The sequence below is a fragment of the Martes martes genome, assembly GCF_963455335.1.
Source record: "Martes martes genome assembly, chromosome: 2".
NCBI classification, from domain to species: domain Eukaryota; kingdom Metazoa; phylum Chordata; class Mammalia; order Carnivora; family Mustelidae; genus Martes; species Martes martes.
This window is the reverse complement of record NC_137889.1, coordinates 62,130,861-62,158,461: the sequence shown is the minus strand read 5'-3', so window position 1 is coordinate 62,158,461 and position 27,601 is coordinate 62,130,861. Positions and strand designations below refer to the sequence as shown.

At 37.2% G+C, this 27,601-nt stretch overlaps 1 protein-coding gene across 1 annotated transcript in view; it reads left to right on the top strand.

The window, feature by feature from the left end:
* Window positions 1-22,364, top strand: part of ANAPC10 (anaphase promoting complex subunit 10) — a 147,496-nt gene extending 125,132 nt beyond the window's left edge. Inside the window, exon 5 of the mRNA XM_080796541.1 lies at window positions 21,761-22,364. Within this exon, the coding sequence (XP_080652667.1) occupies window positions 21,761-21,769 (9 nt within the window). The 3' untranslated portion in view covers window positions 21,770-22,364. The remainder of the gene's footprint in view (window positions 1-21,760) is intronic.
* The last annotated feature ends 5,237 nt before the right edge of the window (window positions 22,365-27,601 follow it).

Below are 27,601 nucleotides of genomic sequence, written 5' to 3'. Positions count from 1 at the left end.
TTCCTTATCTGGTTTTGGTATCAAGGTAATGATGTAGTTGTAGAATGCATTTGGAAGCTTTCCTTCCTCTTTTTTTTTGTTTTAATAGTTTGAGCAGAATAGGTATTAACTCTTCTTTAAGTGTTTGGTAGAATTTGCCTGTGAAGCCATCAGTCTTGGACTTTTATTTTTTGGTAATTATTGATTTGTGATTCAATTTTGATACCAGTAATTGGTCTGTTCAGATTTCACATTGATCTTTAGTATTTCATCAGGTTCAAGAAATACTCTGAGAAGTTAATACATCCTGCTAATTTTGCAAAAGAACTTTCCAAATGGCTTATCTGGAATGAGTCACTGACTTAACTAAGTTCAGATAATTTTATGACCTGTTTGTCTTTGGGGGAAAAGAGGTGGTTATGATTGATTTCAGTGAAAGACTTCAGATTGAATTGATGAACCAATATGAATATGAATATGAATATAAATATGAATATAGAAAAGTGTTGCTTATGGAAGGCTTCTCTGAAAGGAACCATAGTGGAACTAATCTCCAATAGTGTAAGAATTTGTCTCCCTCAGCTCTAGAGTCGTATGATGATCTCTTAGTGTAGCTGATCCTTGAACAACATGGGGATGAGGGGTGCTGACCTCCCACATAATTGAAAATCTATGTATAACTTTTGACTCTTCAAAACTTACTATTACCAGAAGCTTTACCAATAACATAGAAGTTGATTAATGCATATTTTGTACGTTACAATAAAGTAAGCTAGAGGTAAGGGGTCCCTGGGTGGCTCAGTTGGTTGAGCAGCTGCCTTCAGCTCAGGTCACGATCCCAGTGTCCTGGGATCGAGCCCTGCATCAGGCTCCCTGCTCGGTGGGGAGCCTGCTTCTCCCTCTCCCTCTGCCTGCTGCTTTGCCTACTTGTACTCCCAATCTCTCTGTCAAATAAATAAATAAAATCTTAAAAAAAAATAGTAAGCTAGAGGGAAGAAAATGTTATTTAGAAAGTCATAAGAGAAAATATATTTACAGAACTGTACTGTATTTATTAAAAAAGATTTGTATAAGTGGCTCTGTGCAGTTCAAACCCATGTTGCTCAAGGGTCACGTGAATTCTATAGATTTGAGCCATTTACTAAATTGGGATCTAATAACTCTTTTATTATCACTTAAAGCTTAAAAAAAGAAATGAAACGAAGGCCATTGTTCTTAAATTCTTTTTTCTGAGTAAGCTCTAAGGAAATAATATCTCTTACATGAGGAATGAACAGGTTTTAGGAGTGATGTACTACTGACCAGTATTACTCTCTTTATTCAGAAAAAAAACATAGTTAAGAATAATAAGGTGATGGGCTTGTGGGTGATTTTTTATAATAAGCATGTTACTTTTATTATTTTATTTTAAAATGTTGCAATTAAAATAATATGGCTTTTTATGGTGATTTTGGTTTCTGGTCAGATCACGTATTGGTGCTCCCATAAGACCATGTATCATCATATCATCACTGAATTTCATTTCTATTTAAGTTAATAAAATTTCAGAAATCCTTGACACCAGGAATAAAACAATGCCTGACAGCCATCTTCTAACCTTGTGAAAATGTTGTAATACTTATTTGTACTGTCTTCTCCACAGACAATGTCTTATTTATCTTTGTATCTCCAGTTCATAGAATAATAATGCACTTGGTTATCTTTTGAGTGAATCTATTTATTAAATTCTATAATCCTGGTGTACATTCTGAGTTCCTTATGGGAGGGCAAAATTCCAATTCTAAATGTATATAAAACAAGAGTAGTGTCCTAATTTGGCATTATTGCTCCATCATATATAACTTGATACAGCTGTTACGTAAATGGGAGGACGCTGCAAGGCATAGTAACTGGTAGAGAATGCTCCGTTCTTGACACTGATGACATGGTTTTATTAATACGAACCACGATTTTCCTTTAGAAGCTGCTGAACCTATTGCCTACTCACTGTCAGAACAGTTTAGCATCAACTGTGCTACAACGAAAACCATTGTATCTGACAGACATTCTCCAGTATTTAAATGAACAATACTAAGTAACCCCATACAACAGGTCAGCTCATTCAGCTATTGGAATGTATATTTTGCAGCTAACTTATGGTGGTGGGTCCAATGGGGATACAATTCTACTTAAAAACAAAACCAAAACCAAAAAACAAAACAAAACAAAACAAAAAAAAACCAACAAAAAAAACCACCCCACCAAGACATTCACCAAAGGCCAGGCTGAACTGCTTTTATGGTCAAAGCAGCTCATTGGTAGTTTACAGAGTGCCTGGCTCTCTAGGAACCACTCTCTTTCCTGCTTAGAGAAGGGAATCCTAATCCCTCCTGCCAGCCACTTTGCTCAAGATTACATGAGTCTTTAGATTCTGAGTAAATCTGCCAGCTGCCTTGTCTGGAAAACAGATAAGGGAAACATTCCTGAGAATAAGGAGTGGTGCAGGCTAGGAGGGAGTTGAGCAGAGCTCTTGGAGGGAGCTGAGGGGATAAAGTCCAAAGAACAGATACACCCACAAAACCACTTAGGATAGTGAACAAAGGCTCCTCTGTGCCTGGGTTGAGGTAGGATGAGAAGGGGAGACCCCCATGGTGGTGCAGGAGGAGGATGGCTGAGGGCTGAGGTCACTGCCTGCCAGGAGATGGTGGCCCCGCTTCCAAATCTGTTCCTGTCTTTGCCTCTATGGTCTTCTTTGCAGGGCTGTACCTCTGTTTCGGCCAATTGGGCAGCTGACATATAGGAAGGAGCACGGACACCAGTGAGAACAGTTCTAAAGCTGTGGAAATACTGTGGGCCCATCAGGGGGATGGTACTCCTGAAGCCATTGTTGCAAGTATGAACGAAGCCCAGTAATAGAGAACACCAGCCTTCAGACTCTTCTCTGGCCCAGATTGTCTTCCATAGTTCATGGCACAGGACCCTAGGGTGTCAACTGAATACACACCTGAGTATTTGAGCAGAGTCAGTATCATGTTTTGAGAAAATCATGTGGCCTTGTTTGTTAGGACAACCCTGTGTCCTGTTTCTGCACAGAGGTAGAGAATACCTAGTTGAGAATGTCAGATTCCCAGGAATTTTAAAAACATAAGGCTTGTTCTGCTACATGTGTGGCATTGTTTTAATAAACACTATGAAATATTGGCATCTCAGATACCAGTAGAGAATCCAGTTATGAAACGACAGCAATTTGCTTGCCAAGAACGGCTGAAACATCTGTTAGTTTAAAGAAAGCTATTAGGGCCAAAGGTCAAGTCAACACTGTAGAAAAACTTTTATGTTTCGATAGAAAACTAACCTTATCCAGAGAGTACCCTTCCAAATGATCAGATTCTAATGCAGTGCATTGTCTTTGAGCTATTCTGCCATTCTGTAAGTCGTAGGGAACTAATGGATACATATATTATGTCTGATCCAGCAGCAATTTTAATTTACTTCCTATGCCATGTGGAAAAACTAGTTTGGGCCTATTTGCAATGTTCCTTTAATCCTTATGAATTTGTGCTGTTTTGACTTTTCCTTTCAACTAGTTTATAACATCTTCCTGGTTTCCTCATATCATATGATTTAAGAAAATTCTTTAATACATGTTCATTTTAATAGCTGTATGGGAGCCATGATTTTACCATTTCCTTAAATTTATTTTTTAACAATTCCCTGTTCTGCTAGGCTCTCAAAGCACTTTTTCTCTACTAGAGGTAAAAGAAAAATTAATATTTACGTATTTTACCAAGTATTCTTCAAGTGACCCAAGGAATCTTTAAGGTCAATTCATCAGGAAGACTGTTACTACAGCCTCGCTCAAGCTCCCCCACTAGCTTGATCATTTGTCTTTACATTCTGGTGCTTTCTTTGGTGCCTCTGTTCTTATGCAAATTAATGTGAGGATTTCTGCCTCTGGGAAGGTAGCTGCAGGGCTTCTGAGCCTCAGTCAGGTGAAGTCTGCCAGTTCCTGCCTCTTCTGGTACATTGTGGGGACATTGTAAACTGCCCGAAGTTCCTTTTGAGGAAGGTAAACTATATTCTTCAAATAACTGCCCAGCCCCTCCATTTTCCTACTATCAAATAGCCAAAAGATTGTAAGGTTGCTCTGATGAAGTTCAACATGACGAATTTTATCTAAAATGACCTTTTCAGGATATAAGGAACTGTTAAGAACTACAAAGAAAACTTATTTCACAAATTTTGCTCATGTGTGAGCTATTTGGGGTGTTGTTTTGTAACTTAGTGATTCATGTTTGCAGTTCATTTGGTGTTTATTGAAGCCTACTGTGAGCTAATAACTGTAAGAAACTCGGCTACAAGGACTGAGTAAAACAAAACCTCTGTCTTCAAGGAAGTCATAGGAAAAAAACTCACATGTAGAACTACCTGTAGAATAGTGTGAGAGATCATCCAGTAGCAGTGGCCAGTGAGGAGACATGGGCACCATCGTGGGCCTCCATACCTTTCTTTGATGTGCAGAAAAGCCTGGGCCTTAACTTAGATCATTGGATGACAGTTCAAGGTGCTGAGCAGTCTAACCAGATCCCAGGTCAGTGCCATGCTTTTGGGGGAAAAAAAAAAAAGTGGATAGAATGTGCGCCTGGAATTGGTGGTATCCATGCAGTGAATGCGCAAGATAGAATTCGATGATTTCCTAGAATGTCTCCTTTGGCAGCAAACGATGAAACACCTGGGTGACATCAGAAGGCAGCAGGATAAGTTAATAAAGGAAGGGAAATACACACTTTAACTTCACCACTTGGGCAAGGAGAATGCTAGGGCCTAAGAAGAGCTGATGGCTGGAGGCTGATTTTCATGTTCTCTCTTCCATTGGAAAGTTCACTTACTGAAAACTTCTTTGTGAAAATGTCTAAAAATAAAGGATTGCTCTATCCTATTTAAAAAAAAAAAAAAGTCTTGTGAGATCATGGCTATATTTAGCAGTAACAACACTATAGGAGAAACAGAATGGGTCCAAAAAGTGAATATAATTGTTTGGTAAAGAAATTTATCTAGAGTTTTCATTGAACACACTTAGGAGTTGCCCAGTCAGTTTACAGATGAGTAGACCAAGTCCCAAAGGTGTTATATGATCACAAATCATCTAATAAGGCAAGCATGGAATAAATATTAAAGTGTGTGCTCCTACCAAGATTGAATAGCAAATACATTTTACCTCTTAAGCTATAGCTGCTATTTTTGTCAGTATAGTGAATTAGCCTACAAGACATCTTGCTCTATTTCTAGTCAGTCTACTTGTGAATGTAAAGAAGTCATTTTTTTTAAAGATTTTATTCATTCATTTGACAGAGAGACAGGGAGAGAGGGAACACAAGCAGGAGGAGTGGGAGAGGGAGAAGCAGGCATCCTGCTGAGCAGGAAGCCCAATGAGGGGCTTGATCCAAGGACCCTGGGATCACTACCGAGCTGAAGGCAGATGCTTAATGACTGAGTCACCCAGGCTCCCCTAAAGAAGTCATTTGTAAAGGCTTTTGGCAGGCTAATGTGTTAGGCCTGGGGGAGAATTTCTCGTTATCTGAGCTGCAATTCTGGGAGGTCCCTAGGCTAAAGCAGACAATCTAGTAACTGGGGAAGCTGGGATGGTAGTGGTGGTGGTGTCCCTAGCATGGTTTGTCTCCTTCCTGGGTTGGCAAGAATTAAGTGGAGCAAGGGCTACAGCTTTTTTGGCTCGGGTTCAAGGCTGGGCTCCTCTCCCAACAGGGAGCTAGGGTGAAAACCAGAAGCTGGGCAGGTGGCCAGTCAGATGAAATGGTAGCTCAATTCCCAGGGGTCTCAGTTTACCTCCAGGAACACTGGACAAACTAATTCCAGATTCTGCTCAGTCATGAAAAGGAAGCTTCAAACGTATTGACAGCCTGAGTCATTCCCACCTCAGGGCTCAAGTGGGGAGTAGTTGGGTAGGTTGGGACAGTCAGGGATTGACAAGGATGGGCACTAACTTTTATAGATTTGGGGTTTCTTATAAAAATAAACCCACTGATAGTAGAAATCACAGATAAGGAAGAAAAAGTTAGAATTAACCATGAATTTAAAGACAATTTGAAATCAGACAATATTATATATATTATTAATTAAACTGATTTTCCACTGAATATTTTATGTACATTTTTGAAATCATTAAATGTATATTTTTATTAGAAATAATCCTTTTCTCATTACACACAAATAATGGATAATTATCTAAGTTGGTATTATCCCTGTTTGTGAAATTAGTCTTAATTTTAATCACAGATTGAATTTAACAGTTGAGAAGGACACGATAGTCATCTTGTCACTCTCATTTTACAGATGCAGAAACTGAGGTCCAGTTTGATTCAGTGACTTGCAAGTTTAAACACAGTAGGTTTAAACAGACCCAAGTCTAAAATCACTCCAGCGTTCTTTATGCTGCACAGTGATACCCTGAATTATTCATTTCATGGACATATGGCTTGTCTGCTTTGCCAGACTATGCGTTCCTTGAGGACAGAGCTAGTTGTCATGTGGTGCCTTGCTACTTCAAGTGTGTCTTCAGATCAGCAGTAATGGAATCATCTGGAAGCTGGTTAGACAGGCAGAATTGCAGATTCCACCCCAGGCCCAATGAATCAGAATCTATATTTAACAAGATGCCTAGGTGATTCATATCCACACTAAAGTTTGAGTCCCACTGTGAGAGTGGTCATTAAATATTTGTGGTTGTTACCGTGTTTGGTCCCCCTCCTCCCCCACCACTGGGGAAATTCGTATGTTGAAACCTAATCTTCAGTGTTCAGAGGAGATTGTTTGAGAGATAATTAGGTCATGAACCCTTTTTCTGTGAACCAGGAAATGGGTTCTTACCAGGCACTAAATCTTCCAGGATCTTTATCTTAGACTTCTCAGCCTCCAGATGTGAGAGAAATACATCTCTGTCGTTTATAAGCTACCCAGTCTCTGATATTTTGTTATAGCAGCCTGAATAGACTAAGACAAGGGCATTAATTGTTTTGTTCAAAGCAATGGAAACTGATCTCAAGTATCTGAAAGGAAAAATGGGAGTGATGGAATTTGTTGGAAAGAGACTGGTGTGTTACAGAGAGTTGAAAACCAAACCTTAGGGATGAAGCTTCAGAGTCCTTAGAGATAAGACTTGGTTGACTTTTTCTACAGGGCTTTACCATAAATGTGACTCCCAGTAGCAATTTCTTTCCATTCCAAGTTTTAAATGCCAGGGAGGGAGAAAGAGAGAGAGAGAATACCTTCCCTTGCACCACGTTTATATTTTCATCATCAGTGCCCAAGGTGCAGGGCCATGACGTGGCATGGCCATTGGACTCCACCCCTGTGACCAAAAGCCATTCCAGAGATGAAGGATCATTGAGAGGCAGGTACCATCACACAAGCTGTTTGCTGTAATTTTATTTTATTTTATTTTTTAAGGTTTTATTTATTTATCTGACAGACAGAGACCACAAGTAGGCAGAGAGGCAGGCAGAGAGAGAGGAGGAAGCAGGCTCCCTGCTGAGCAGAGAGCCCGATGTGGGGCTTGATCCCAGGACCCTGGGATCATGACCTGAGCCGAAGGCAGAGGCTTTTACCCACTGAGCCACCCAGGCACCCCTGTTTGCTGTAATTTTAAAGCTGACATTTTCTGTTAATAATTGGGCATAAAAGTTTGAGAAGAGCCCATTTTTAGTTTTTCCCCTCTGTAGCCCTTTTTCCCTGATTTTCTTTTTTGCAGTTTTTCCATCAAAGAGATCATACATTCTAATGATTTCAGCAATTAACATTTTACTGGTGACACCCAAATGTACTTCCAACTTGAATCTCTTTTCTGAGCTCCAGCCTCCTATCTCCAAATGTTCTGTCACTGCTTAAAGTTCAACATGGCCAAAATTGGGTTCATCATATGTCCCTCCCAATTTCTTTATTTCTATCAAGATGCTACTGTTTTCCATGATAACTAGCATCTGTGTCTCCTTCCTTATTTTTCAAATTTCAAATCTTGAACTTTAAAATGTGAACGACCCCCCTTCTATACTGACTGCTAACCAGAATTCAAATCCTCCTCCACTCTCATTTAGATCGAAGTCTGTTACCTGGCCATGTCCCTCCTCCTTTCTAATCTTTCTCTCTTAGCATTACCATGTAGATTTTTCTTAGATTCCACCTGTATTATACTATGCCAACCTCAAAACACACTGAATGCTATTTCAGGATATTTTATATATAGATCTGAGGTTGTCACCACAGGATAACATTGGTAACTCAGAGATACCCACTCAGTGATCTACTTAAAAATTATTTGAAATAATTTTTTTTCTAGAAAAATTCTGAGATAGATAGCCAACTCTGTTAGACATAAATAGCATAGTGTTGACAGAAAGGATAATATATTAGCATAACCATTAACCTATTAGAGGAAAAACTATTTCTTCTACTCACACCAGCATTTCTGATACCCAGCCTGTGGGTTTTGTACACCAAGAAATTCTCCAACTCTCTGGACTCCAATTGGATGCCCTGTAATTCAATTATGACATTAACTACTTACATTAAGGGCTCTGGTCCACAAGACTGCACCCTACTTAAGATGCCAGTTGCAAGCCTAAGTGGTTATCTGTGCTTCTGACCAAATGGCTATATATCAGAGGTCCCCATAATTCCTAACTCAGGTTTGATAGTTTGCCAGAATGCCTTGAGAGAACTCAGGAGAAGTGCTTAATTTAGTAGATTACTGATTTATTATAAGAGGATACAACTCAAGAGCATCCAGTTGGAAAAGATGCATAAGACAAGGTAAGACAAGGTATGTGATGCTTCCATACCCTCTGAACAGGCCATCCCCCCAGCCCACCTAGAAGTGTTCAGGAACCTGGAAGCTCTCTAAACCCTATGGTCAGTGCTTTTAATGGAGGCTTTATTAAGTAGGCATGATTGAGTAAATCATTGACCATTAGTGGTTAACTCTAACACCCTCTTTTCCCCCTCCCCAGAGAGGGGGGATGGGGCTAAAAGAACCAACCCTCTAATCATGTGGTTGGTTTTCCTGGCAACCAGCCCCCATCCTGAGCTATCAAGAGCCCCCAGCCACCAGTTATTTTGTTAGCATACAAAAAGACACATCATTTTGGAGATTCCAAGGAATATAGATGCTGCAAACCAGAAAACAGGGACAAAGACCAAAATACGTACTTCTTTTTATATCTCAGTATCACACCTGTTATTTTTTTTTTAACTTTTTATTTTGGAAATAATTTCAGAGTTTCAGAAAAGTTACAAAAATAGAGAGACTTTCCATATGCCCTTTGTTCAGCTTCTCCAAATATTAATATGTTATAGCCATGGTACAGTAATCAAAACCAGTAAGTTAACATTGAAATAATATTATTAACTAATCTACAGACTTCATTCAAATCTTGCCATTTGTCCCACTCAAGCACTTTTTATGGTCCAGGATCCAATCCAAGATTCTGCATTGCATTTAACTGGCATGTTACTTTAGTTTCCTGTAATCTGGGACAGTTCTTCAGGTTTCATTTGAGGCTCGTGACTTTGACACTTTTGAGGAGTTCTGGCCAGTTATTTTTGTAGAATGTCTTTTGATTTAGATTTGTCTGATGTTTCCTCATGTTGAAAGAGGCATGTTGAATTATGCCTTCTTGGCAAGAATCCCACCAAACTGATGTAATATCCTTCTCAGGCATCGTATCAGGAGATACATGATGTTGATTTGTCTCATTGTAGATGATGTTAATTTTGATCACTTGGTTGAGAAGATGTCTGCAAGATTTCTGCACTTAAATTTACTATTTCCCCTTTGTAATTAGTAAGTATTTTGTGAAAGATATATTGAGACCATGTAATATCCTGCTTTTTACCATACTTTTTCTTACTAATTTTTCAATCCATTGATTATTCTAGCCTGCACTAATTATTAACTCAGGTATTGCCAAATGGTAATTGTCTTATTTCCATTATTCAACCTCCATTTATTAGTTGGAATTCTGTTGTGAGAAAGAGCTATCTCAGGGTGTCTGGGTGGTTCAGTTGGTTAAGTGTCCAACTCTTGGTTTCTGCTCAAGTTGTGATCTCAGGGTGGTGAGATCAAGTCCCATCTCAGGCTCTGTGCTAAGCATGGAGTCTGCTCGATTTTCTCTCTCCCTCTCCCCTGTCCCACCCTTCCACTCTCTCTCTCTCTCTCTCTCTCTAAAATAAATAAATAAATCTTGTTTTGAAAAAAGATCTGTCTCTTCTTCCACGTTTACTTGTTTATTCAATTATTTATATCAGTATGAACTTGTGAATGTTTATTCTGTGGGTTAGATCTGTTACTAGCATTACTTATTTTCTTGTTCAAATTGCCCCATATTTAGCCATCAGATTGCCTCCAGAAATTGGCTCCTGTGTACTTTCAACATGCCCACATCATTTTGTGCTGGTTGTTGTTATTACTTCTTTACTTTCTGGCAGGAAAGTTCCAGCTCATTCTGTATTTTCCCTGCCCTAGTCCTGGAATCAGCTGTTTCTCTCCAAAGCCCTGGTTCTTTCTATTGCCAGGAGGAGAATGACTTTTGGAAACCAATGTCTGGGTACCTGGTGTGTTCATTTCTACTACAGTATCATTGCTTCTAGGCCTCTCAGTGGTCAGATCTGGGAAATAAATACATGTATACACACACACACACACACACACACATGTCTACTTCTATAACATTAACTTTTATGTGCTTTCTGTGTCCCCAGCAAGGGGTCCTAAATAGGTGACTTGTTAGCTGGATAGAGATCACAGATATCTTTTACGGGTTCACTTTATATTTAAAAAGAATATATGAAATAATAGAATTTGTTTAGCTGCATAAAACAAACCCTTCTCCAAAAACTATTTGAAACAAGATAAAAGTAGATTTTTTTCATTTTTCTATTATGTAAAAGAAGTTTGGAAGTAGGCAGTTAGGGTGGAATGGAAATGTCACAGTCAACAAGGAACTAGACACCACCCATGTTTGTGCTCTACCATCCCTAACTCATAGTTTCTATTTTCAAAATCATGTCATGACCTCAGATCATGGTCTGATATGTCTGTCAGAGCTCCAGCCATCACATCCATATTTCAGGCTGGAAAAAGGTAGAAAAGAATAAGGGCAAAAGGAGGATCTGTCCCAAGTGACTCAACACTCTCTAGAAGTCACCTGACAACTCTGCTGACATTTTACTGGCTATCCCATCAACAAATGAGGCCAGGAAGTGTCAACTTTTAATTGGGACATTGTGGTTAGGATAAAATTGCAGTTCTGTTAGTATGAAAGGCGGGGAGAATGGATGTTGAAGAGGCATGGAAGAGTCTCTTACACAGCACCAACATTTAAAAACCAGAAGAATTCACATAACATCTGTATTCATGACTTTTCTTGAAAAGTTTCAAAATCAGGCGTTGCTGAACCCACATTTGGATGGTACCTGTCAGCTGAAGTGGCCTTCTATGGATAGAATATAACTTCTCCATAGAGTAGAAATTGTTCACCAACCCTTGAATCTTTTTTGTTGTTATTTCTAGTAATAATAAATATTTTGCTTTTAAACATGGATTATAGCAAATCACTTTAAAAGAAAAATAATGGAGAAGCTTAATTTCTTCTAGGCTTTAATCATTTTATATTCCCTAGAGAAATTCTCCAGATCAGACATTTGTGATTCATGATCTCCTAATATTGTTTACAATGTTGCTGTTAATATGTGTGTGTTTATGTTTATGTGTACAGCTGTATGTTTAATGTGTATGCATTTTTCTACAGAGAGAATTCATACTTTTATTTAGATACTCAAAGGAGTTTCTGACTAAGAAAGGGATGTCTTATTCATGTCCATATCCCAGCATCTAACACAGAGCCTATTACAGTATTAGGTCTGCAATAATGTTTTCTTAGATTAAAAAACTTATTTTTTTTTCTGAATTTCATTGCATTTATAGTGTTAAACTGTGAAATAATTAGTACTTAGTTTTTGACTTCTTATATCATCCATTAATTGTTATATAATTCATTAATCATTTCATTTCAGTTTGTGTTTTTCACTAATCTAAATTATAAGGGGAAAGATCATGCCTTATGTTTCTTTTCTCTGTCCCATAGCACCAAGCACAGTACCAAGCATCTAGGAAATTTCAAAAAAGTCTGTTAATGATTTATCTCAAAAGCTCATTGACCCAGAAATTTGATTTCTATATAATTAAACAGCAAATTTGAAGAGTAGGTCCACAAATGGCCTGGTGATTATGATGGAGACCTGAGCTGTCCCTAAGCCACCTTCAGGTCTTTGCACTTATGGGGACACAGAAAAATAATAATTACTCTTATTCATGTTTTTTTCACTAATCACATATCCACTTTCCCATTTATTTAATAAATATTTGTTGGGATTTTACTATGTATCTGGCACTGTGTAAGGCACTGGAGGAAATAAAAGGATGGTTGTTCTCTCCTATTGAAGTTTGTAGCCTAGTGTAGGACCAGACCTGTTAAGTGCTATTAGAGAAAGGGCTACAAGGTGCTATAAAGGAGTGAATAAATAACTACAGAAGTCAGGTTAAGTGTTTGCAGAAGTGACATTTGAGCATGTTTTGATGGAAGGGCAAACAAAGAATGACCACAGGTCAATTTAGACAAACAGAGAAACAAGAGAAAGATTTTTTATTCATTAAATAAATGATCCTTGGGACGCCTGGGTGGCTCAGTTGGTTAAGCGGCTGCCTTCAGCTCAGGTCATGATCCCAGCGTCCTGGGATCGAGTCCCACATTGGGCGCCTTGCTCGGCGGGGAGCCTGCTTCTCCCTCTGCCTCTGCCTACCACTCTGTCTGCCTGTGCTCACTCGTGCGCTCTCTCTCTAACAAATAAATAAATTTAAAAAAAAAATAAATGATCCTTAAGTGTGATTAAGAGGCCTGGGTTGGAGATAAATTGTAGAAAGTGGGTGATGCAACAAACATTCATTAATTCAACAAATATATATGGCAGACACCATGCTAGACAAATAGGGATGTAGTGGTGAATCAGATAAACATAGTATTTTCCTTCTGGAGCTTATAATGTAGCAGAGAGGACAGAAATTAAGCACATGGTGAAATATAGGCATATAATAGGGATAACGGAATATCTATTAAATATCTAAATAATAGAATAACATCTGAGAGGGAGGGAGAAGGTATACAAAGAAGGTAACATTTAAGCTGAACCCTGGAAGATATATAGGCTCTGGAAAGAGGAGGTGGGAAGAGATAGGGAAGAAGATAGGGGAGCATTCTGTTATAGTGCTGGACATCTGGATATCCACATGCAAAAGAATTAAGTTGGAACTTTATCTCACATCATATCTAAAACTAACCCAAAATGGATCAATGATCACATGAATGTAAGAGCTAAAACCATTAAACTCTTAGATATGAATATAGGGGCAAACCTTCATGACTATAGATTTGGCAATTGATTCTCAGATATAACACTGAAAGCATAAGCAACGAAAGAAGAAATAAATAAATTAGACTTCATTGAAGGGGCACTTGCATGGCTCAGTTGGTTAAGCATCCAACTCTTGGTTTCCACTCAAGTCCTGAGTGGAACAATATGTGGGATCAAGCCCTGCATCAGGCTCCATGCTCAGCAGGAGTCGGCTTGGATATTCTCTCCTCTGCCCGTTTCCCTGCTTGTGCTCTCTCTCTCAAAATAAATAGATAGATAGATAGATAGATAGATAGATAGATAGATAGATATAAATATTTACCTCATTAAAAATTACTTTATTAAAATCAAAAGCTTTTGTGAAGCAAAGGACATTATCAAGAAAGTGAAAAGACAGCTACTCAATGGAAGAAAACACCTGCAAATACATATCTGACTAGGGTTTTGTACCCAGAATGTATAAACAACTCTTACAACTTAACAGCAACAAGACAAACAGCCCAGCTAAAAAATGGGTGAAGAATTTGAATAGATGTTTTTCCAAAGCAGATATACAAATAGGCAAGAAGCTTTATATGTTCTCTCTCTGTGTATATACATCATGCTCAAAACCATTAGTCATTGGGAAATGTAAATCAAAACCACATGAGATACACCTCACACCCACTAGGATTGTTAAAATCTAAGTGTCAGATAATAAGTGCTGATGAGGATGTGGAGAAATTTGAGTGCTTATACTTTGCTGATGGGAATGTGAAATGGTTCAGCTGCTATGGAAAACAGTTTAGAGGTTCTCTAAAAAGTTAAGGGTCAAGCTACAGAGTTACCATATGACTCATAATTCCATGCTCAGATATATAGGCAAAAGAACTGAAAACATGTTTTCATGTTTTTAGCGGCACTATTCACAATAGCCAAAAGATGGAGATGGCCTAAAAGTCCAATGACAGAGGAATGCATAAACAAATAGTGGTATATACACACAATAGAATACTACTCAGCCACAAAAAGTAATGAAGAACTGATACATGCCGTAACATGAATGACACCCCCCCCCCCCGCCAAACATAATGCTAAGTGAGAGAAGCCAGACACAAGAGACCACATATTATATGGTTCCATTTATATGAAGTATTTAGAATATGCAAGTCCATGGAGACAAAGAGCAGTTGGTGGGTGCCAGGAGCTAGGGAAAGGTAGAAATGGGGAGAAACTGCTTAATGAGTAAAAGGCTTTACTGTGGAGTGATAGAAATGTTTTGCAATAATAGGGAGGTTGCACAATGTTATGACTGTACTAAATTCCACTGAATTGTTCACTTTGCAATGGTTACATTTCTTTTATGTGAATTTCACCTCAATACATTACAAATTCAATCAGTGGTCTGTAAATTCCAGGGCAGTGGAAATAGTGGTATGTGAAATGCAGATGGGTTCTAGAAGGATTTGAAGAATTGAAATAAAAGATAATTGTGGCCAAAACACAATAAATTAAATTGAATCACTAAAATGTATGCTGGAGATGTAGGCAGAGGCCAGCATTGAGGTGGTAACAGTAAGGGATTTGCTTATGGGAAATAAGAAGATGAATATCATGATAGAATTCATGTTTGGTTTTTTCCAATTCAGTTTGTATTTCCAATTCATTTTTTTTTTCTAAGATCACTCTGGTTTTTAAGATCACTCTGTTTGCTATGTAGAAAATGAATTTTAAGGGGTCATGGAGCATTCAAGGAGTCTGATTGGAAGGCTATTTTAGCTATCTGAGCAATAGACCATGATGGGTAGGTCTATGGAAAATAAAGGGACATGAAGAGATTTGAGAAATATTTAAGAGCTTGATGTTTGTTTAGATGTAGGCATAGCATTGCGAATACAGTGTGCTCAGTTACAATTCAGTATTTGGGAAATATTAATACTAAAAAATAATTCATTGTTTACTTGAAATTAAAATTTAGTTGAAGGTCCTATATTTTTAATCACTAAATCTGATAACCCTACATGAGAGGTAAAGGACATCTAGGTTTCTGGCACCAGCATCTGGTAGGTGATCTCCCTCTTTCCTGAAATGTGAACATTGAGGAAGGAATCTGTTTTTCTTGGAGGAGGGGATATCACATTCAATTTGAATCATAACCATACAGTCAGTAGATTAAGATTGATAGAATCACTCAAGGAGTGTTTGCAGAGTGAAAAGAGAAGAATGTATAGAATGCTATAAGGTCATCTATAATTAACAGATAGAGGAAAAAAAGCCAGTGTAGGAGCCTGAGAAGGGGTTCTAAGACTGGAGGATGGAAACGATGGTGGTGGTGTGAAAGGCCAGGTCAGAGAGAATTTCATAGTGGAAGAAGTACTCTATGAGGTAGAAGTTACAGAGAAGTCAATCAACTGAGGACTGAAAAAAGACCAGCAATGTTGGCTATTAGGAGATTTCATGAGACTTAAATGAACTCCTTTAGTGTAATGTTGTCGGGGGAGGATTGTGCAGATATGAAGTTGATGGGCTATGGAATGACCAGGAAAAGAAATAGAAGGAGCTACAAATTTGGTAATTAAGGGATTTGTGCTGGAATATTTAGTCAGACAGTGGTGGCAGTAAAGAACATACATTCTAAATTCTATATGTTGCCCTTATCTATTAATTTTTTTCTGCAGAGCTCTGAAGCAAAAAAATTAAGAATCCAATTTTTAGACTATAGACAAATACAAAATGAAGGAGTTTGGTTTTTTAAGATAGTTCCTTTTGTTTCAGAGGAAAGCCACAACTTTTTATATCTGATTCAACTTTGTTGTAACTAGTAGCACTACAGCTAGACTCTAGACAGATACAAAATGTATTTTCTTCTTTTCTTTTCAAGATTTGCTTTTCAGCTCCAGTGATCTAATACAGTAATTCTTTCAAATACCTGGAGAGCTGATTGACTGTACTTATCACTTTGTGGGTATATGAACTAGAGATAGAAGAGTGTGTCTAAATGCTAAGTCAATTAGTGTTGATTTGGTATATAGTGAAGCATACCATGTTATAAGAAAAATAAATATAACTTAAAGGCAAAGAAACACTAAACACCCAGTTAATTTATGGTGAAGCATACTTAGTTTATGATTTTGGTACATACTTTAACTAGAACACTGTTCTGTGCTCATTTTTATTAAATACTGTAGGTGTTTGCTGGGGCATGAGGTAATAACCTAAATACAATTAAAATGACCATAAAATTAGGGTCTCCACATAGGCTCCCAAGGATGGGTCTGTTTGAGTCTTCTAGTCATCAGCATTGGGTGGTCTGCTATTGGTGCATGATACTTAAATAGAGCTTTTTCCCCCTTAGGTCTGTAAGGTGTTAAGGTGTTTTTATAAAACCCCATAAACCCTTGTTAAACACTTTTTTTCCATAAAGAAAACTTAAATCTTTATTTCACATGTTTTCTGTGGCACTATTTTGGCATTTTAACAAGTCCTTTAAAGAATCACTCTAATAATTGCATATACCTCTGGGGTGGGGGTGGAGGGGTATTTATTCAGATTTTTTACATCAAACTGCCTGATCCACTAAGCAACAAGCACAGCATTTTGGTACATTTTAATTTAATAAGGAACAAGATCAAAAGATTCTCCAGGTGGAGAAAGTTAGGCTAATTTGGGTATTGTATATTAACTGATTGAAAGGAAGGTTTAACTACTGCCTGAACTATGATTCAAATATATTAGATTATTTACTACAGTGAGGGTTTCCCTAAACACTACAGAAGAAATAGCAGCACCTTTACCCAACCCAACACTCTTCATTCCCTTTTCCCACTTTATATTTTTTTCCATAGCACTTATCACCTTTGAACATAACATATAATTTATTTTTTGTGTCTACTATTTTTTGTCTGTATAAATGTAAACTCTATTAAGAAGAGACTTTGTCTTTTTGTTCGTTGTATATTTAGTGTCTAAGATAGTGTTTGGGTCATGATGGTATACAATAACTTTGTTTAATGAAAGAGGAAAGGAAAGAGAGAAGGAAGGAAGGAAGGAAGAAAGGAAGGAAGGAAGGAGAAACAAGGAAGGAATTGCATTTCATTTGTATTCCAAGATACAGCATGAATTCAGCTGTCTCAGAGTCCAGATTTCACATGCATGTAAGTTTCTCTTAAAGATCTCATTTCTCTCCTTTAATTCCACATCTTGAATCACAAAATCTTGGCATCATTTAGAATAATATTTTTAAAAAGAATAATATTTGTATGTTATAGGAATCATGTGATGTCAGACCATGGTTTTTCTTATGATGTCATAAGGCAGTATTCTATATAAATGCATTTGCACTCTAGAATTTCTTCCAAGTAGAAACAGGTGGTTGTGTTAACTTTTTCTTTTTCTTTCTTTTTTTTACTTCAAAAGAAAGAAAACACTTCAGTTCACAGCAATGTTAATAGCTGGAGGGGAGGATTCTGGGAAGATGGAGTAGGAAGCACCAGAAATCTCTCTTTTCACCCAGACACTAATCACACTGCAGAATCTATCTAATGTAACTATTTTGGAACCTTGGAATCTATTGAAGGCTTGCAGCTTCCAAAGGAAGGTGTAGACAGTTCATTTCAATCAGTTTCTACTCTTAGCACAGTGATAGCTCCCCCATCTTCCACTCCCCAGGCCAAGGCAGACAGCTATGCACATGATCCTAGAGCAGCTTATGTGCAACTTGTAGGAGCCAGGGTATGCATCAAGGGCCCTTTCCATTAAATATTGAAGATCTGATATTGAGTTCTGATTGCTGCTTCTAGTTATAGAAGTACAGACACAGAAGTGTCCCGCTGTTGTTGCACCAGCCCCCTCCATTGTTGTAAGCCTCTACCCCCCTGGCTCAAGTGCCTTCCAGGGGATTGATGAGCTAGCACTCCCTTTCACTGATCTCCCATTTTAAAAAAACCTTTTCCTCCTTCACATTAAAGACTGGGACATTCAAAAGCAGCTGCATATTCAGAGGAAATTAGAAAGTCATTGTACATGCTAGGGAAAGGTGCAGGCTCAGAAAAGACCTGAAAAGACCTTGTTTATATCTCAGGGTGATCCTCAGCAAGGAGCTAACCTACAAAGATCAAAACAAAAACAATAAACAGCAAACCCTTGAAGAAGAAGAGAATCTGATCTCAAGAGATACCACAGTATTAGATTCAAATGCCCATTTTTCAACAAAAATACCTCAAGACATATAAAGAAACAAAGCAATATTCTGCATTCACAGGAAAGAAATCTACAAATAGAAACTATTCTTGAGGAAGACTGGAAGGCAGGCCTACTAAATAAAACAACTATCATAATGATGTTCAAAGAATTAAAGGATGATGTGGAAAAAGTCCAGGAAAAAAAACGTATGAACAAAATGGAAATATCACTGAAGAGAGAGAAAACCAAAAAAGAAGCCAAAAAGAAATTCTATGGTTGAAAGTACCTGGGGGGCTCAGTCATTTAAGCATCTGCTTTTGGCTCAGGTCATGATCCCAGGATCCTGGGATCAAGCCCCACATCAGACTCCCTGCTCAGCAGTGAACCTACTTCTCCCTCCCCCACCCCCATCCCCCGCTTGTGCTCTCTCTTTCTCTATCAAATAAATAAGTTAAATTAAAAAAAAAGAAATTCTATAGTTGAAAAGTATAACAAGTAGAAAATTCACTAGAGGGATTCAAAGACAGATTTGAACAGGCAGAAGAAAGATTCAGCAAATTTGAAGATAGGGCAGTTGAAATTATGGAGTGTGAAGAACAGGAAAAAAAAAAAGAAAAAAGTGAAGAGAGCCTAAGAAACCTGTGGGACACCATCAAGTGGACCAACTTAACCATTGTGGGAGTCCTAGAAAGAAAAGAGAGAGGGAAGGAGAGATCGTTTGAAAAAATAATGGCTGAAAACCTCAAAAATTTGATGAAAGACATGAAGATAAACATCCAAGAAGCTCAATGAATTCCAAGTAGGATGATCAAAGAGATACACACCAAGACACATTATAATCAAATTATCCAAAAGTCAAAGACAGAGAATCTTGAGAGCAGCAAGAGAAAAACAAATGGTCACACACGAGAGATCCTCAATAAGATTACCTGCAGATTTATCACTAGAAACTTTGGAAGCCAGAGGCAGTGGGCTAATATATTCTTAAAAGAAAGAAATTGTTGGGACACCTCGGTGGCTCAGTTGGTTAAGCATTTGCCTTCAGCTCAGATCATGATCTCAGGATCCTGGGATCGGGTCCCACATCTGTCTCCCTGCTCAGAGGGGAGCCTGCTTCTCCCTCTCTTTTTGCATCTCTTCCTGCTTGTGCTCTCTCTCATTATGTCTGTCACTGTCTGTCTCTCAAATAAATAAATAGAATCTTAAAAAAAAAAAAAAAAGAAAAAAAGGAAAGAAATTGTTAACCAAGAATCTTATATCCAACGGCATTGTTTCTTAGAAGTAAGGGAGAAATTCAGACATTCCTAAGTAAACAAAATCTGGAAGAATTTTTTTTTAACCACTAGACCTGCCCTGCAAGAAGTCTTAAAGGGAGACCTGAAGATTGAAATGAAAGGATGTTAGATAATAACTTGAAGCCAAATGAAGAAATAAAGTTCTTAGTAGGCTGTAACTCCACTTTTTATTTTCCACATGACTTATGTGAGACTAATTTTTTAAATGTATTGGTCTAAAAACTAGTGTTACTATAACTTTTACTTGTAACTCCACATTTTGTTTTCTACATAATTTCAAGAGACTAATGCATTTTGAAAAAACAATTATTAGTTTAAGTTCTTGGATGTATAATATACAAAGACATAATTTTGTGACATCATTAACCAAAGGGGTGGGGATAGAGCTATAAAAGGCAGAACTTCTATACGTTTTTGGAATTTATCTGTTATAAATTCAAATTATAGTGTTATAACTTTGGGATGTTAAATGTAAGCTCCAAGGTAACCACAAGGAAAATAGTTATAGGATATACATAAAAAAATTAGAAGGGAATTAAAACACTTCAACCCCACAAAATCAACTAAATAGAAAGAATACCATATGCAACAAATGAAGAATAAGAAAGCTATAAGGCATATAGAGAACAGACAGCAAAATGACAGAAGTAAGTGCCTCCATATCAACAATTACTTTAAATGTAAATAGATTAAACTCTCCAATAAAAAGACAGATATTGGTAGAATGAATTAAAAAACAGATCCAGAAGCCCCTTGGGTGGCTCAGTCAGTTAAGTGTCCAACTCTTGATTTTGGCTCAGGCCATGATCTCAGGGTCATGAGATCAAGGCCTGAATTGGGCTCTTTGCTAAGTGTGGTGCCTGCTTGGGATTCTCTCTCTCCCTCTCCTCTGCATCCCTCCAACTTGCACTCTCTCTCTCTCTCAAAAACAAAACAAAACAAATCCAACTATATGCTTTCTACAAGAGACTTACTTTAGATCCAAAGACACAAATTGGTTGAAAGTGGAAGGATGGAAAAAGGCATTCCATACAAATAGTATCCAAAAGAGAGCAGGGGTAGCTATGCTAATATCAGACAAAATAGAGTTTAAGTCAAAAAAGGTCACAAGACACAAAGGAGGGCATTATATATTAATAAAAGGTTTAATACAGTAAAGATTAAATCATTATAAATATTTGTGCCTCTAATAATAGACCATCAAAATATATAAAGCAAAAATTGACAGAATTGAAGGGAGAGATATTTCTACAATAATAGTTGGAGACTTTAATACTCAACTCTCAATAATGGATAGAACAACCAGACAGAAGATAAGTGAGAAATTAGAGGACCCGAACAACATCATAGACCAACTAGATCTAATAGGCATATATAGGATGCTCCAATCAATAACAACAGAATACACATTCTTCTAAAGTGAACATAGAATGGTTTCTGGGATCGACATATGTTAGGTCATGAACTTTAAACTTAAAATAGATTTTAAAATATAGACATCATACAAAGTATCTTCTTTGACCACAACAGGATGATGTTAGAATTCAGTAACAGAAGGAAACTGGAGAATTCACAAATTTGTGAAAATTAAACAGCCAGTGGGCCAACCTCAAAGAAAAAAATCACAAGGGAATTAGAAAACAGAGACTGTTATAGACTGAACGTTTGTGTCCCCCTAAAATTCATATATTGAAAAGTTAACCCCCAGTATGGCTGTATTTGGAGAAGAGAACCCTAAGGAAGGAATTAAGGTTAAATGGTGTAAAAAGCTTGTGGCCCTAATCTACGAGGATTAGTCTCCTTATAAGAAGAAATACCAGAAAGGATACACAATCAATCTCTCTCTCTCTCTCTCTCCACATGTGAAGACACACTGAGAAGGTGAGCACCTATAAGCCAGGAAGAGAACTGAAGCCAGGAAACTGAACCCTGCTGGACCTTGATCATTCTAGTCTCCAGAATGTTGAGAAAATTAGTTTCTGTTGTTTGAGTCACACAGTCTATGGTATTTTGTTACAGTGGCCTGAGCAGAGACATCTGGTACCATGAAGTAGGCATGCTGTGGTAACAAATACCTAAAGATATGGAAGTGGCTTTGGAAATGGGTACTGGGTGAAGGCTGGAGGATTTGGGGGATATATGCTTTAAAAATCCTAGATTTCCATGAAGGGACTATTGGTAGAAATATGGATCGCAATGGTGTTTCTGGTGGGGTCTCTTAAGAAAGGAGAAGAGCTGGAGAGAAAGCCTCCATTTAAAAAACAAACAAACAAACATGAATAGAATGTTGGTAGAAATATGGATGTTAGGGGCACCTGGGTGGCTCAGTGGGTTAAAGCCTCTGTCTTCAGCTCATTTCGTGATCCCAGGGTCCTGGGATCGAGCCCCACGTCAGGCTCTTTGCTCGGTGGGGAGCCTGCTTCCCCCTCTCTCTATGCCTGCCTCTCTGCCTCCTTGTGATCCCTGTCTGTCAAATAAATAAATAAAATCTTAAAAAAAAAAAAGAAATATGGATGTTAAAGATTATTCTCATGAGGTCTCTAGGTTATTGGAAACTGGAAGAAAGGCGATTCTTGTTATAAAGTGGCAAAGAAGTTAGCTGAATTGTGTTCCAGCATTTTGTGGAAATAGAATTTGTGAACAATGAAATTGGATATTTAGCTGAAGAGATTTCTAAGCAAAATGTTGAAGGTGCAACCTGGACCAGGAGCAAAATGTTACAGACTGAATGTTTGTGTCTCCCCAAGATTCGTATGTTGAAGCCCTAATTCCCAGTGTGGCAGCATTTGGAGATGGGACCTTTAAGGAAGAAATTAAGGTTAAAGGAGGTAATAAGGATGGGATGGATCCTGATCCAATAGGATTTGTGTCCTTGTTAGAAGAGACACCAGAGAGCTCTGTCTGCCACCACCCCTCCCCATCACATGCACAGGAAGAGTTTATGTGAACACAAGGTGAGTTGGTGACAGTCTATAACTCAAGGGGCAAGTTCTTATCTGACACCAACTCTCAATGTATGGGGAGGTACTTTGATCTTTGACTTCCAGTATCCAGAACTGTGACAAAAACAAATTTCTGTTAAGCCACTCAATCTATGATATTTTTGTTACAGCATCACAAGCAGACTAAGACAGAGACAAATGAAAATGACAACATGCAAAAACTTACGGGATGTAGTGAAAACAGTGCTAATGGAGAATTTATGACTGTAAGTACTTATACTAAAAAACAAAGAAGATCACAAATCAGCTTTTACAACTTAAGGAACTAAAAAAAGAGCAAACTAAACTGAAAGTTAGTAGAAGGAAGGAAATAATAAAAATTAGAACAGAGATAAGTGAAATGGAGAATAGAAAAGCAATAGAGAAAATAGTGAAACCAAAAATTGTTCCTCAAAATAATCAACAAAACTGACAAACCTTTAACTAGATTGACTAAGAAGATAAGAGAAAGAAGATTCAAATTACTAAAATAAAAATGGAAGTGGGGACATTACTACTGATTCTATAGAACTAAAAGGATTATAAGTGAGTACTATGAATGATTGTATCCTAACAAATTGGATAACAGATGGAATGGACAAATTCTTAGAAACACAAAACCTATCAAGACTGAATAATGAAGAATTAGAAAATCTGAATAAACCTACAACTAGTAATAAGTTGAATCTGTAATCAAAGATCTAAAGAAAAGCTCTGGACCTGGTGGCTTCCCTGGTGAATTCTACCAAATATTTAAAGAAGAACTAACACCAGTTCTTCTCAAATTTTCCCAAATATTGCAGAGGAAGAAACACTTCCTAACTCATTCTGTAAGGCCATCATTATACTGATAATGAAGCCAGGTAAACAAACTACAAGAAAAAAAAAAAAACAAAAAACCACAAACACACACACACACAAATGACAGGAAAAAAGAAATTAGACACCAGTGTCCATTATGAACATTGATGCAAAAACTGTCAACAAAAACTAGCAAGCTGAATTCAAACAGTGTATTGGAAGGATTATACACCATGGCCAAGTGGGATTTATTCCTTGAATGAATTATGAATCATCCAAAGATGATTTAATATATGAAAATCAGCCAATGTAATATACAGCATTAACAGAATGAAGGGAAAAAAATTTATGATCATCTCAATTGAGGCAGAAAAGGCATTTGATAAAACTCAACACCTTTTCATGATAAAAACTCTCAACAAACTAGGAAAAGAAGGAAACTACCTCAGCATAGTAAAAACGATATATGAACAAGTCACAGTGAATATCATTCTCAATGGTTAAAGGCTGAATAGTTTTCCCTTAAGACTGGGGACAAACCAAGCATGCTTGCTTTTAGCACTTCTATTCAACATAGTAATAGAAGTCCCAGCCAGAGCAATTAAGCAAGAAAAAGAAATGAAAGGCACCCAAATTTGAAAGGGAGTAGTAAAATCATCTCTGTTCATAGATGGTAAGATCTTTTATGTACTCTTTTTCTGCCCAAGGCTCTAGTAAATAGAATTTCTCTAGTCTCTTTTTACTTACAAAGAAGCCCTCCTAGATTCCTGGCCTTACACAGCTAGCTCAGTTTTACCTTCCTGAGGAACAGGATCTATCCTTGAGTTTCCTTCACTTCCCAGGCTTAAGACCCTAGCTCATCACTGGCCCTAATTACCCAATAAGCCCCATATCTTTGGCTTCAGCTTACCCTTTGTATTCGTTTTCTGGGGTTCTTGTAACAGTACAAAAGACTGCATGGCTAAAACAACAAAAATTTAATTATCTCACTCTTTTGGAGGTTAGAAGACAGAGATCAGGGTGTCAGCAGGGTTGGATCCTTCTGAGGGCTATGAGAAAGAATCTGTTTCATGCCTCTCACCAAGTTTTTGGTGTTTTGCTGGCAACCTTTGGTGTTTCTTGGTGTGTAGGAGTATCCTGGCAATCTCTGCCTTCCCTTTCACATGGTATTCTTCTGCATGTGTGTGTCTGTGTCCAAAGTTCTCCTTCTTAGATACCGGTCATGTTGGATTAGGGTCCCACCCTACTGTAGGATAACTTTATCCTAACTTAGCTAATTACATCTACAGTGAACCTATTTCCAAATCAGACCATATTCTGAGGTACTGGGGATTAAGTCTTCACTGTATGTATTTAGAGAAGGACATAATTCAACCCATGCACACTTCTTTAAGTTTCTTCTTCATTTTGAGCACTTTTGTTAATTTTAGCATTTTAGTTAATTTATAACTCAAATATTTTATTTTGTTTGTGCTCTTTTATTCAGCATAGGTGTGTATTTGAAATGAGAGGGTAAGGTCCCATATCAGCGCAATCCACTCATCAGCTGGAATGTTGTTCTCTCGTGATTTAAATGGTGAGGGAGAAAATAAAAAAAGAATCACCAACTAATATTCTAAAAGAAATTAAAATAATTAAGGGCATGAAAGAAGAAATAAAACAATTTTAAAAGATGCTATCAATGAAGAAAAGGTAAATTTGAAAAATATCTGAAAAGAACTTTTAGAAATGAAAAATGTAGTCATTGGAAAAACAAAACACAATGGGTAGGTTAAACAGAAGTTTATGTTATGTTAGGCTCAGCAGAAGAAGGAATAGTAAACTAAAAGAGATCTAAGAACATAACAAGAATGCAGAAAATAAAAAATGAAAAAAAGTAAGAAAAGAGGGATTTTAAAAACATGGATTTTAATTTAATCTCATTTAATTTAAAAATTAAATTAAAATTTTAAAAATTAAAAAAAATTAAAGAGAAATTTTCAGAAGTGAGAAAGGCATTGATATACAAAGATGCTGACTGTGGTTAATTCCTGATTATTCAAGAGTTGAGACAATAGAGTCTTGCTTCTTCCTACTGCCTAGGGAGGGAAACTCTAAGGAGGATCCTTAATTTTGCGTTGGTATTTCTGGGAAAAGATTTGCTGGCCAAGATGTTGAAACTACTGGCTAGGAAGTAAAAAGACTTGTCTGAAGACTTCTCACATTTTTCTCCATTTCCAAATCACATTATGTTACAATAATATAAATTATGCCCTTTTAGTTGTTGGATGATGTATTATCAAAGTGAAATTTAGTGTATTTGTCATACTGAGCAGTTGAATTAATTAAATAATATTATAAATTCAACTATCTCATCAAAAGAACATTTAGAAAATGTTTAGACTAAAGCTATGACCATACGTACTTAGGGTGTGTTATATAATGCTTAACTAGTATGTGGTGCTTATCCTGAATGTAATACTTGTTTTGAAATTTAAATAATAAACAATATTTTATACATATTTTTGCTTAAAGTCACATTTTGTCATATTTGGCTGCAAATCATATGGTGGAATCAGCACAGTGCCCATCCAATGGAAATATGAACAGGACCACACAAAATGGTTCCACTGTGTCATTTTGTTCAATGTGGCTTCACGAAAATAAACTCTTCTCACCACAAAAACTTGCTTGTCATTTCCCACTTTTTAAAATGATCTCTTCTAACTTCATTTCCAGCACCTTATCCCTTTTCTAACCGTTGTCTACTCTAAAGTGACTTGAAGATTTGTTTATTTTGATTTGGAATCCCTCATTCTTCATTTTTACCATATTTCTAGGTATAAAATGCATATTTTTAAAACATGTTGAGCCTTTGGGATAGTTTGATGTTGGTAATGTAAGATTTTTGGCTCATTCATTTAGAGTTCTGTGGTATTTGTATTTTTGGTGTATTTTATATTTTTCTATGTGTTTTAACTTACAGAGATTTTCTTTTTGCACACAATTGAGAACTGCCTTAATTTTCCAGAACATTCAATTTAAATTTTATTTAGATTTCTTTTTTTGTCTGTTTATCAGACAGTATATTTGTGAGTATTTTTTTTATCCAGGAATCTTAGCTTTCTTGATACTAACCTAAGACATGAATTCAGCTTCAAAACAGCCATGAAATATTTCCACATCTTCTAGATAGGAGGGAGACAGACTAATAGCATAATGTTCCTTGCATAAGCAGAAGTGTAAGACATGGGCAATTATATAGTAGAGTCTAGTTTTAATCATTCACAACCTACATTTTCCAAAGGGTAATAACCTAAATAGGATATTATGTTCTAATAAGGATTTGGTACAGAATATTGTTGAGGGGAAGCTTTATTTTTTTTTTTTTATTTTATTTTTTATTTTTTTTTATTTTTTTTTTTTAATTTTTTTATTTTAATAAACATATAATGTATTTTTATCCCCAGGGGTACAGGTCTGTGAATCGTCTGGTTTACACATTTCACAGCACTCATCATAGCACATACCCTCCCCAATGTCCATTTCCCCACCACCCTCTCCCATCCCCCTTCCCCCCCGCAACCCTCAGTCTGTTTCTTGAGATTGAGTCTTTTATGGTTTGTCTCCCTCCCAATCCCATCTTTTCATTTTTTCTTTTCCTACCTCCCCCCAAACCCCCCCACCTTGCATCTCCACTTCCTCATATCAAAGAGATCATATGATAGTTATATTTCTCCGATTGACTTATTTCGCTAAGCATGATACCCTCTAGTTCCATCCACGTCGTCGCAAATGGCAAGATTTCATGTCTTTTGATGGCTGCATAGTATTCCATTGTGTATATATACCACATCTTCTTTATCCATTCATCTGTTGATGGACATCTAGGCGCTTTCCACAGTTTGGCTATTGTGGACATTGCTGCTATAAACATTCGGGTGCACG